The sequence below is a fragment of the Heteronotia binoei genome, chromosome 4, assembly GCF_032191835.1.
Source record: "Heteronotia binoei isolate CCM8104 ecotype False Entrance Well chromosome 4, APGP_CSIRO_Hbin_v1, whole genome shotgun sequence".
In the NCBI taxonomy this organism is placed as follows: domain Eukaryota; kingdom Metazoa; phylum Chordata; class Lepidosauria; order Squamata; family Gekkonidae; genus Heteronotia; species Heteronotia binoei.
In genome coordinates, this window is record NC_083226.1 from 118363530 (window position 1) to 118376645 (window position 13116).

General features: G+C 43.8%; 1 protein-coding gene across 2 annotated transcripts in view; it reads right to left on the bottom strand.

Moving 5' to 3' along the window:
- ARSK (arylsulfatase family member K) overlaps positions 1-13116 on the bottom strand; it is a 40489-nt gene that overhangs the window by 19886 nt on the left and 7487 nt on the right. The window contains exons 3-4 of one of the 2 annotated variants that reach the window (XM_060235674.1): positions 12126-12285; positions 1830-2112 (exon numbers count right to left, since the gene is read on the bottom strand). In XM_060235674.1, the coding sequence (XP_060091657.1) occupies positions 1830-2112; positions 12126-12285 (443 nt within the window). The remainder of the gene's footprint in view (positions 1-1829; positions 2113-12125; positions 12286-13116) is intronic. The other variant, XM_060235675.1, reaches the window with a different exon arrangement.

The following is a 13116-nucleotide window of genomic DNA, read 5'->3' on the forward strand; positions in this document are numbered from 1 at the left end:
CAATTATTGCACTTCATACCTATGCAAACACCAATTTTATCAACCGACATGATCTTATTAAAGAAGGGAATGTTAACCAAGAAGTTGTATGTGCAATCAGTTTGGTTGTATAACATAATTCTTCCATTCTTCATATCTACATGCCTTTATAAAGAGTGACTGTGCTGCCCAAGAGATAAAGGGCAATACTGCTTACCTCATCTACCATGTTCAAAACCATCCTTTAAAAACCCTTAGGGAAATTTTTGACTGGAATAGGACTATAATGGTGAGCTGCAAATTCATGTGTGACCAGCTCCTGGGAGACTATAGGCAGCAGGACACAAAAGGAGCAGAGACTTTCCTTTTTATTATTGTCAGATATAAAGTATTGTTATATACATATTCTAGGAGAAAGTAGAATTTTTTATTAATTATAAAATAAAAATAGAGGGGAAATAAAGACCAGGCACAAGGGAGCCTCAGCAAGACTAAGTTATGAGCATCTTCTATAAGCGACAAAAAACATGGCAACAACAAGAACAGAGATTGAACTGCTGGAATACTGGCAGAAGCATACAGGCAGCTATTGATTTAATTAATTTATTCTTATCATTTTCAAAGGATTGATATTTGCACATATTATTTTTTAAAAAAGAGTAAAAGAACACAAAGCTCACTGCTGGAGCCTCAACAAAGAAATGGTTTGCTTGCTAGAAAATAGGTGTTTTGTGAGGGTATTGTAAGCCTACGAACTGAAACCATAGAATGGTCAGAATCCTCACCAAACTACAGTTTACATTAATGGGAGGGGAGTAGCCATAAAATTATTTAAAACATACACCCTATATGGTCCGTGATAATCTAGGAGCAAAATCAAGGGCTAAATTTAGATTTTGATTGTATTTTATTTATATCATAGGGTTGCCTTGAGTTGGAAGTCACTTGATGGCACTTAACACACACACATTTAGGAAATAAATGTATATTCCACCTTTCTAGACACCTTCTCTTTAACGCTGATTTACTTATCCCTCCTTTTTCTCCAGCGGGGATCCAAGGAGGCTTATTCAACTCTTTTCTCCTACATTTTCTCTTCACGACAACCCTTTAATGTAGGTTAGGCTGAGAGTGTGTGACTGCACCAAAGTTACCCAGCAAGCTTCTACATGTGCTCCTTTTATGTGTATCATTAGAAAGTGGTTTAGGAATCTTATTTAGATAACGTGCAAGCAAGTGCAAAGTGAATCCAATAGGCTATTAATAACCATGATACAACCAGATCATCTCCAAAACAAGATTTAGAATCTATGGAGGGAAATTATGTGAAAAGGTACCTAAGCATAAGAAAAGTGTACTTGTGTTCAGATGGTGCATATGAAGAATTACATGAGAAGAGAAAGAGCCATAGCTTGATTAAGGAGAAAACTAGCTCTACTTTCTCAAAAACTAGGCCTTGCTAGCTCAAGGCAAATTTAGCCAACACAGAATCAGGGCAGAAATCACAAATTTGGAAAGGGGATCCTGGTGACACCAATATAGCACAAAGTTGGGGAAGAAGACACCATATTTAGGGATGACAGTCTCCAGGTGGTACCTAGGGAGTCCTCAGAATTACATCTCATCGCCAGACTACAGAGAAAATGGATGCTTTGGAGGATGGACTGTATGATATTCCACCCCAGTGAGATCTCCATCCTTCCCAGGTTCCATCCCCAAACCTCCATGAATTTCCCAGCTTAGATCTGGCAACCCTACTCCTTCCATCCCCCCTCCAGTGGCCAAGAGAGACCTAGCAACCCTATAAACATAATTGTTAAAGCCATTTCAAACTGTATACGCTTTCATACCCTTTCAAACCAATATGGAGATGTCAGAAATGTGGATGCTCCATAATTTTCTCCCGAAGAGGGTGATGGATATGGGTGAGGTAAATTTAATCCCAAATAAAGAACAAACGGTTGTGTCAAATTAGTTGCTTTGCTCTTTATCCAAGTTTTTGCTTTATCAGTGATCTTCCAATCTTTCTTCATGACCCTCATGTATTTCTTGTCACCTATGAGTTCTGCCACAGGCCTGCCTTCTTGGTGAAGCAAAAAATCAACGTTTCGGGTCCAAGCTTCTATACGGTTACTGAAAATAAGAACAACATTCAATGCATGCCATTTCAGAATATTCATAATCACAAGCAGATGGTTAGAGTTGTCTAATTCCAAGATGTTTCCCAATCGGATTGATTTTTGTAGGGTTTTTTTAAAGACTGTTTGGGGTGAGAGCTTCTGAATGAGAGAGGCATTTTCTGGGATTGGTTGTGTTTTTTCCACTTTCTATTCCCTCTCCCTACACAGCATCCCAGGCTATTTCTGAAGGTCCCTGGATACTCAGGAGCAGCTATCTAGTGCTGTGGGGGACTGGAGAAGCCCATGGGAAGAGGGAAAGTATCCATTCTGCAATGCTGTTTGGATCCATCCCTAGGATTCTCATAAGTAGCTGCATACCATAAAATTGCATTAAAGTGTAGATGCGTGGACTTGTGGTCCCTGACCTATCCCCTATAGATTTCATTAACCTGTTATAAACATTATTGTTAACATCTTCATGTGCCCCCTCACCCAGCTGATGTGGAGCTTTGGGCTTGGGTGTCACCAGTATGCTGATGACACTCAGTTCTATCTGCTGATGAGTGCCTCTCTGAAAATCTGGCCAAGGGTCTGGAGGTCATGGTTGGTTGGTTGGTTGGTTGAAGCAGAGCCAAGTGAAATTAAATCCACCAAAGATTAAGGTTGCCAAGTCCAATTCAAGAAATATCTGGGGACTTTGGGGGTGGAGCCAGGAGACTTTGGGGCTGGAGTCAGGAGACATTGGGGTGGAGCCAGGAACAAGGGTGTGACAAGCATAATTGAACTCCAAGGGAGTTCTGGCCATCACATTTAAAGGGACAGCACACCTTTTGAAATGCCTTCCTTCCATAGGAAATAATGAAGGATAGGGGTACCTTCTTTTGGGGCTCATAGAATTCGACCCCCTGGTCCAATCGTTTTGAAACTTGGGGGATATTTTGGGGAGAGGCACTAGATGCTGTAATGAAAATTTGGTGCCTCTACCTCAAAAAACAGCCCCCCCAGAGTCCCAGATACCCACGGATCAATTCTCCATTATTTTCTATGGGAATAAATCTCCATAGGGATAACAGAGTTCCAAGCAGACATTTCCCTCCCCCCGCCCCCGTTTCTGGTGACTCTGAAGCAAGGGATTGGCGTCTCTACTCACGAGTTGCTGCCAACTTCTTCAAAGTAACACAGACACACCATCACAAGAGGAAGCCTTTCAATTGGAGACTGAAGCCTCTGGAGGTGGAAAGTCACATGGCGGCTGTGGGGGCAGGGCTTCCCCCTGCCAGCCACCTGACTGGGGGTGGGAAGGAGCCTCGGAAAGCAAAAGAACCCCCGCAGGGACCTGGGGATTGTCAAGTCTACCAAAGATGGAGGTCCGGTGTCTGGGCTGGGGGAACATAGGATTGGGATGCCAATTCCTGGCTATTGACTGTATGTCATTAATACCTGCAAGCCCGATCTCGTCAGATCCCAGAAGCTAAGCAGGGTCACCTCTGGCAAATAATTGGGTGGGAAACCTCCTTAGAATACCAGCAGTCAGGACAGAGTCAGGCTTTATTCAGCTACCTCTCTGAATATCCTCCAGGCCCCCAGTAGGGGTTAGTCACCAGATGTGTGACTTCCTGATGCAGACACACACACACAAAAATACAAAAAATACAAAGGAAAAAAAATGAAAAGGAGCTTGGAGGTGATCCTGAATGCTTTCCTTTCAATGGAGGCTCAGGTAATGAATGTTGTTAAATTGGTGTTTTACCACCTTGGCCAGTTTAACAGCTGGTTCCCTTCCTGTTTTCCTCTGATTTAACCACAGTAGTCCATGTGACGGTCACCTCCAAGCTGGACTACTGTAATTCACTCTGCACAGGGCTTCCCTTGAGACTGACCCTGAAACTGCAACTGGTCCAGAATGCAGCTGCACAAGTTCTGACAGGAACATCTTTCAGGATTCATACATGACTGGTGCTCTACTAGCAACACTGGCTCCAGATTTAAGACTGGATCAGATTCAAGATTTTGGAGTTGGCCTTTAAAGCCCTAAAAGTTCTAGGAGTAGCATATTTTTGGGATAGCGTTGCCAGTTTCTGGATGGAACCTGGAGATCTCCTGCTTTTACAACTGATCTCCAGCCAGCAGAGATCAACTCCACTGGAGAAAATGACTGCTTTGAAAGATGAACTCTACAACATTGTACCATGCTGAGGTCCCTCCCCTACCCAAACCCCACTCCCTCCTGGATCTACCCCCAAGGTCTTCCAGTATTCTCCAATACAGACCTGGCAACCCTAATACAGACCTGGCAATACAGACCTGGCAACCTGGGACCACCTTTACTGATAAATCCCCCAGAGAGCATTACACTCTCGTAATCAAAAACTGCTGATAACACCTGGCTCCTGGCTCCAACCTGGTAGAACACTCTCCCAGGAGAGATCAGGGCCCTGTGGGGCTTGTTACAGTTCTGCAGGGCCTGCAAAACAGAGTTGTTCCACTAGGAGTAAGGTTGAAGATGATTCAGGTCCTGTCTTGACAGTTTCCATCTTGAATTGGCCTCCTCCTTTTCTCCCTCTTCCCTCCCCCCTTCCTTCACATCAGACAACTATACCTTATCCCCCCTGAGATTTTACACCATCTTTCAGCTGTATAGTGGGGCGTGTCTATTTATTATGTATTTTATGGTTATCTATTGTGGTTATCTATTGAATATTTGAATTGAATATTTTTACAAATGATGTTACCCACTTCTGAGCTCAGTTTTCATTTTGAACTTAATATTTTAACATGTTTCATTATTATCCATTTCCCCATACTTGGTAATTAATAATTATACTGCTAAAATCACAATAAAATAGAAAGCTTTCAAGAAGACTAACAACCCTTTTGATTGCATGTATAAAATGAATGTAGTACTCTTCCTTGCAAAAGGAGAAAAAGGTAACATTTATACATTCAGCTTGCGCTTCACAGAAGAACTCTAGACACACTGGAGAAAAAATGACATACACATCTAGTAATTTTCTTCTTGTTATGCAGCACAAACCATGACCCTACAAATGCTCTGTGTAGGTGCTGACAAGTAGCTGCATTGTGAAGAGACAGGTTGCAATTTTTTAAAGTACAAATCACTCTAAGGCACTTCAGTGCTCTTACCTAATACAAAAACCCTCAAAAAAGCTTGCTTCCTTTATCATTGGTTGTATCTTTCCTAAGCACTGAAGTCAGTGACAAAGATATTTCAGTAAAACAAAGTTTCCAGGAAAAAATTGTGGGTGGGGGGAGAAGAAATTGTTTACCGTTTCATATACTTAAATGGAACAGAATGAATGTCATGCCGGAGTGTCAAGTTATTATCCCAGAGAGCTTATCTCTTCAAGATGGAGTTCTGAGCAGCTTGAAGACTAAAACAAGAATTGTGACACAAATTTAATAGGACTAGCACCTCTGCCTTGTCAGATGTGTGAATTATTTTACCTGACAAAAGAACATAAGAACATAAGAGAAGCCATGTTGGATCAGCCAGTGGCCCATCCAGTCCAACACTCTGTGTCACACAGTGGCCAAAAAAATTATACACACACACACACACATATATATACACACACTGTGGCTAATAGCCACTGATGGACCTCTGCTTCATATTTTTATCTAACCCCCTCTTGAAGCTGTCTATGCTTGTAGCTGCCACCACCTCCTGTGGCAGTGACCTCTAGTTCACAAAAGCTTATGCCACTATAAAATATGACAGAACTATTATTTTTACTACAGCCTGGCTACCCTTCTCAAATAAGGCATAGAAAGACGGAAAGAGAAGCACACATTTGTCAAGTAGGTTCTAAAAGAGCCAAAAGTTTTTTAAACTTATGTTTATATAGATTCCTTAGGCAAGACTGTTCACTTTTTTTCCAGGATATAATTACCACTCACCAATAGTTGATCTACATGAGCTCAGATGCATACTGAAAGGTGACCTGACAGCATTGCAGGCTAAATCTATATATGTGCTGCAATATAAAAACCGACTCCCATTTTCAATGTATATTTTATGTGCTACCATTGACTGGCAATTTGTAAGACTTTTAAGACACGTGCGAAAACGGAAATGAAACCAGGATACAGGGAAGCAAACATATGACACCCATAGAGGAAAATCTTCAAGGGTGCCTAGATGTAGACTTCACAGAAAAGAACCTCTCAGCTATTTACAGTGCAGTCTTATACAGAGTTACTCCAGTCTAAGCTCACTGACAGGGCCGGCTCACCCGCTAGACAAACTAGGCGGTTGCCTAGGGCGTCAGCAGGGTGGGTGCATCAAATTCAGCCTCCCCAATCCCCCCTAAACAAATGCCTAGTATGCCCACTCCCCAGCCTTCTCCTCCCTTCCTTCCCCACCCGGTGTCTATTTCAATGCCGGAACAGGCTCTCGTGCCGCATTCCCAGCTATCTAAAGGCATGCCTCCCCCATCAGCTGATCAGGTGGATAAAACTGCACCGTGTGGCCCCACTCACTGTCTGTTAGGACCAGCATCCTGAAAGGGCGGCCCCGCTGCTACTAATTCCTCTCTACTTCTTTTCCATCCGGGAAGTAGAGAGGAGTCAGTGGCAGTGGGGCTGCCCTTTCAGGACGCTGGTCCTGACAGACAGTAAGCGGGGCTGCGCAGTGCGATTTTACCTGCCAATCAGCTGATCGGTGGGGGAGGCACACATTTAGCTAGCCGGGAACGCTGCACTAGAGCCTTGTTCCAGCATTGAAATAGACATGGGATGAGGAAGGAAAGGGGGAGGAGGTGGTCACGGGGAGGGGGGAGTTGCGGGGGATGTGGAGTCGTGAGGGGTACGGAGCTGTGAGGGGGAGGCACAGGGGGCGCTATGGAGGGGGGCGGCAGGCAGCAAGTCTGCCTAGGGTGCCATGCGGGGTCGGGCCAGTATTGGCCACTGATTTCAGTTAGTATAAACTGCGTAATTTTACACAGGATCACACTGTTAGTAATACCCTCCTCATTTGTACACAGTATATGACCCTTGTTTTCTTTGGAGGTCTTTTTTTTAAGGTCTCTGTGTATCTTTCTCCATATACATATTTGCTTCCTAACATAGCAAAGGAGATTGATCAGATCCTGGCTCTTTAAACTCCTAATCCCATCAAATCTCAGAAGCTAAGTAGGGTCAACCTTGCTAACATTTGGAAAGGCTACCTCAAGGAATACCAGAGTTATAATGCAGAGGCAGGCAATGGCAAACTGTCTCTGAAATGTCTCTAGCTTGCCACCTGGTGGTGCATAATGTTAAAGAGCTAGAACTTCTGGGTGCCAAACAATCTTAGATCTCCTGGCTATTTTACAGACAATGCCATACAATAATTATGATTAATTAGCTGTAAAAGGTAAAGGTAGTCCCCTGTGCAAGCATCAGTCATTTTTTACTCTGGGGTGACATTGCTTTCACAACTTTTCACGGCAAACTTCTTACGGGGTGGTTTGCCATTGCCTTCCCCAGTCATCTACACTTCCCCCCCCCCACAGCAATCTGGGTACTCATTTTACCAACCTCGAAAGGATGGAAGGCTGAGTCAGCCTGGAGCCAGCTACCTGAACCAGCTTCTGCTGGGATTGAACTCAGGTCGTGAGCAGTACTGCAGCTTTACCACTCTGCACCACAGGGCTGTGAACTAATTAGCTGTGAGATCCCCAAATTTGATAGGGACCATGGCATTGAGGAAGGGAGAGGTTAACCCTTCTTCTGTGCCATTTTCCCAACAAAATGGTACACTGAAAACCAGGAGCATCTTCTTTATGAGGAAAGGCGGACGAACATGGGACTTTTCAGTTTAGAAAAGAGATTACAGGAAAATATAACAGAGGTTTATAAAATTATGGATGGGGTGGAAAGAGTTGACAAAGATAAATTTTTCTCCCTCTTCCAGAATACTAGAACTCAAGGGCTGATGAGTGGTAGACTCAGGATGGACAAAAGTAAATATTACACAGAGGATGATTAAAATATGGAAACTGCCAGAGGATGTAGTGATGGCCACAGGCACAGACAGCTTTAAAAGGGTATTAGATTAATTCATGGCAGATAGGTCTATCAGTGGCTAGTAGCCATGGTGACTGAGTGAAACCACCACATTCCAAGGCAGTCAACCTCTAAATTCGAGTGCCAGGAGGCAATATTAAGGAAAGATCTTGTCCTCCAGGTTCTGTTGTTGGCCCTCCAGAGGAACTAGTTGTCCACTGTGTGAGACAAGATGCTGGACTAGATGGACCATCAGTCTGATCCAGCAGGACTCTTATGTGTGAGGAAAACCCCTTTACAGAACATCGTGATTACCAACTTGGTTGCTAGAGCACCTGGAGAAGTAGCTCACACACGTCTGGCTAGAGAGTGTGAGCAAACCTATCCAGGGGCAAAAGGGACTTATGCAGTACTAGTAGTCACAATGCTACGAAGGCACTCAAGACCGGTACAAGAGTGCCTGCCAGGAGAACAGAGGGCCTTCCGCCGCTCTGTATGACGTCCATCTTGGCCGTGAAGCGGAGGAGACTGCGCCACCAGGAGCTATCCAGGGGAACGGTTTTGAAGCACTGACTATGGAATCCACCGTGGAGGGTTAACACCACATGCAGCCATTTTCCTACCAGACCAGACTCCATTCCAGCAAAGCGAATGGCTCATGTACTCGCCAGATGTCACCTGTGACTGTAGGCAGTTGACCCACCCCAGGCGTGGTTAATTGCCCAACCACCACTGTCTTTGTCCAGCAGAACTCAAGACAAAGACTGGCACCAAGAAGAAGATAGAAGAAGAGGAAGACCATCTTCAGCCAGTGTCAGAACTTGTAACTTTACTGTGTGCTGTTAGCCAAACTGTTAGCTTAACCGACTCCATGCTGTAACCAGACACTAACCCAACGTGCCTTGTGCTAGGCCACTAACACAGATTCATGTGCATTTCAAACAAACTGTGATCACTGAAGGATGGCAGATAACCTCTGGTCAACATCTGCAGGTGGCCTTTGAAGCCCAGCTGAACAGGCCTTCACAGCAGGACACTATCCTCCCTCCTGATAACAAGTCCTGGGAAAGAGACAGTTGTCTCCAAGCCGTGTGAAAAATGGTTTTATTATTGCTTTTAGTATTGCTACAACAACCGCATAAAATGTAACAAATGCCAGGCCTTGGCATCAGTGTTATCTTGTACCTCTAGCTCTGTAGTTCTCAATAAATGCCTATACTTTTGTAACGAGTTTGGGCCTCGATTGAAGTTTCTCCAGTTCTGACAGCCAGAGCCAAGTTCCTTTGTGTAAACCGGGTGTTACCTTAGATAACAATTTGGCCCTCTATTGTCACCTTTTTAGATAAGTGTGATAAACTCAAGCACACCTCCACCCAGTGATTTCCCCCATTATTCTATAGACTATCCCCTTGGACCCACCCTGATCCATTTCAACTTGAAAGTTCACTCAGGTATCCAGGATCCAAGCCAGTTCATTGGTCAGGAATGGGCACCCAATTAGGTGCCACCAATGAATTTTCTATTGGCTCTCACAGTAGTCCAGCCCTTATGGTCACTGCAAAGCTTCCCCTTTTTGTGAGGTCATGCATCAGCTGACCACCTTCCTCCTCCCTCGCACCTCCCATCCTCTAAGGGCCTAAGATAGTCCTTATAACCTGTGGACTAGCTACCCACAGGTGTGCGTTTAGCAGTATCCCAATTTCTGCTGTCTAGATCCATCCCCGATTCTAAGGCCAAGTTTCGGGTCCCCTCTCCCATTTCCTCGCTCGTCGCCATTGGAGCCTTCCTTGAAGACTACGATCGGTAAATATCGCTCTGTTCGTCTACCCATGTGTTTCCCTATCTCTCTACCTATTTTTCTTAGGACTCTATGTATGATTTTATGAGTATTTTATTTTGTATGAAAGTCTATATTTTTCTTGAATAAATTTTAATTGTTTTACTTAATTAGAGTCCCTAATATTTTTAAGCATTAATTTCTGGACGTGGAATCCTGTATACACAGGTAAAAGATCCTGATTAAGCCAGGTGCCCACCTGACAATTCCCCAACCTTGTTTTGAGGGCATTTTGGCTTACATATGTTATTACTATTTATCTTGATACTGAACATTTTGGGGTGCCTGTAAGTTTTTCCTACTGCGGCAAATAGTTTTTTAGATGACAAGGTGGCATTTTGTTAAGAAAATATTATAAGGCAATACTAACCAGGGTCACCATGCTGATCCAAATTTCCTCCAGAAAGCCAGTTTGGTGTAGTGGTTAAGTGTGCGGACTCTTATCTGGGAGAAGCGAGTTTGATTCCCCACTCCTCCACTTGCACCTGCTGAGATGGCCTTGGGTCTGCCATAGCTTTCATAGAAGCTGTCCTTGAAAGGGCAGCTGCTGTAAAAGCACTCTCAACCCCACCTACCTCACAGGGTGTGTTGTTGGGGGGTGGGGGAAGAGAGAGGAGATTGTGACCGCTCTGAGACTCTTGAGATTCAGAGTATAGGGCTGGATATAAACCCCAAATCTTTTTTTTCTTCTTCTTCTCCATCCCCTGTGCTATTCATTGAAGTTTAAAGACACAGCAGATATTGATCTTGGATTTTTACCCTCTTGTCTAATCAAGAACAGAGTAGCCCTTTTACCTTAGACCATCAGAACACAGGAGAAGTCATGCTGTATCAGGCCAATGGTCCATCCAGTCCAACATTCTGTGTCACACAGTGTCCAAAACCCAGGCATTATAAGGAGGTCCGCCAGTGGGACCAGAACTCTTCTCACCATGGTCTCCTAAGCACCTTAGCAGAAAGGCCCTTGGCAGCTAAGAACAAGAAGAACCAAACACCAGTAGTGCTGCCGGGGCTACTTGGCTCAGACTCAGCCAGGAACTGTGACAATGGACATTAGCTTGCCTGATGCCTCCTCCCACATCACCTAGGGTTCCTAATCCCTAGATGGAAGTAAGGGATCCCCTGGTTTGGAGGCCCTCCCCCCACTTCAGGGTTATCAGAAATTGGGGGGGGGATGTCTGCTGAGCACTTCATTATACCCTATGAAGACTGGTTTCCATAAGCTATAATGGAGAATCAATCCATGAGTATCTGGGGCTCTGGGGGGGGGGGGGCTGTTTGGTACACCTCCTTAAAAAAAAACCTCCTAAATTTCAGAAAGATTGGACCAGGGGGTCCAATTCTATAAGCCCTCAAAGAAGATGCCCCATCATCCATTATTTCCAAAGGAGGGAAGCCATTTAAAAGGAACATGGTCCCTTTAAATATGATGGCCAGAACTCCCTTCAGAGTTCAATTGTGCTTGCCACAACCTTGCTCCTGGCTCCACCCCCCCCCCCACCTCCAAAGGTCTCCAGATATTTCCTGAGTCAGACCTGGCAACCCTAACATTACCACTGGGCAAGGTCAAGCTGAGCAGTCCATGCAGTGCTGCCACCACTGCAGGGATCACTTAGCTGAGTTTGCTTGTGTCTAAGATTGCCCATGAATATAATTGGGCCTTTGGTGTCAATTTAGTAATGAAAGCAAGAAAGGCCTAGTGACAACAGCATTAAGCATCCCAACACGGACCACTTAGCACTATGAATGCTTAGGGAATTGTTAAAATAAAATGTTCTATTCCCTTAGGGAAGTCAGAATCAACCCCCATGATGTGGACCACACAACACACTAACTCTTTTTCATACTTGCCTTTAGTCTTCAGTAGGGAGAAATGAGTATGAATAGTGTAATGACTCTGTCTGAGGCAGATCCCATTAAAACTCCTGCTGTGCTTTTCACACAGAAACATTCCTCGGAGAACTTATTTCTTGTAGGAATTTCATCATGTGTGAAGCAGTTTTTACTTAAGGGCTTAGGGCCAAGTCACTGTCTTGCAAACTGACTAACTTACTACAAAGGGTTGCTGTCATAAGAAATTAGTAAAGCAAAGCCAAGGAAAGCTTGTACATGGACAAAAAATGATAAAATAACAATTCACTTCTATTCAATAGGCAATAGAGAGGGCTTTACCCTTTGCTTACCTTAGAGAATGATGACCTGAAGTATAATCTATTTTCCCATATTTCTGTGTATAGTAGCCATATTTTTTCATGAGGTCCATCCATGTTGTATAATTTGGATCTAAGCCCTTGAAGTTATTCCAGGATTCTGTTAAGTGATTGAAGAGACCACTCCACATAGCTGAAAAACATATTTTCATTTGAACTTCTCTGTGCTGTTATTTGTCTTCTGCAGTATTGTCTTTCTCTGTTACGCTTTTTTGCCCTTTTTCCACCCCTTTTGGAATCCAACCACCTCTCTCTCTCTCTCTCTCTCTCATAATAAGCTTTTTATAGAAACTTTTTTTTTCTTTGCTTAGTACAACTTATTTCTCTGGGATATTTCTCTTAATCTCTTCCTCACGTAGACTGCTACTGGGTTATTTATAAGGTATTTTCTAGGACTTCTACACTGTCACTTTGTTATTGTTCTAGCACTGTGCTGGAAGACTGCATTCTCAGTGAGTCAGTCTGGATGGCCATTGCAGCAAATATTAATCCTATGCCAAGGTAAGATCCCATGAGAAGGACTGTGGATTTCAAGAACCCATTTGTACCCTTTTACTACCATATTTTATTGGTACACTGTGGAACTGTCGCTAGGACACTGGGGTTGATCCAACAGACAAAGGGCCCCTCATTGATCCTGACTCATCTTTTCTTCTCCGACAATTTTTAAATTACTGTTTAATATGTTTTTTAAGAGTTCTTAAAAGACAACATTGAGTCATGATTGTCTGGGATACAAGGTTTCACAGATCTGGAAAACATAAACTGACCCCTCTTCAATTAGAAGGCTGGTACCTGTACAGAATGAGCACTGAAAAGACTGATCATTCTTCACACAGCCTGGCTGAGGGAGTGTCACATTAAAGCAGTTGACTACTGGTTTTCATGTGCCTGGTTTTAAGGAATGCCCCACCCCACAGGAGAGAGCAATTGCATAATGAGTCTTTCTCCTTGCTTACATGGT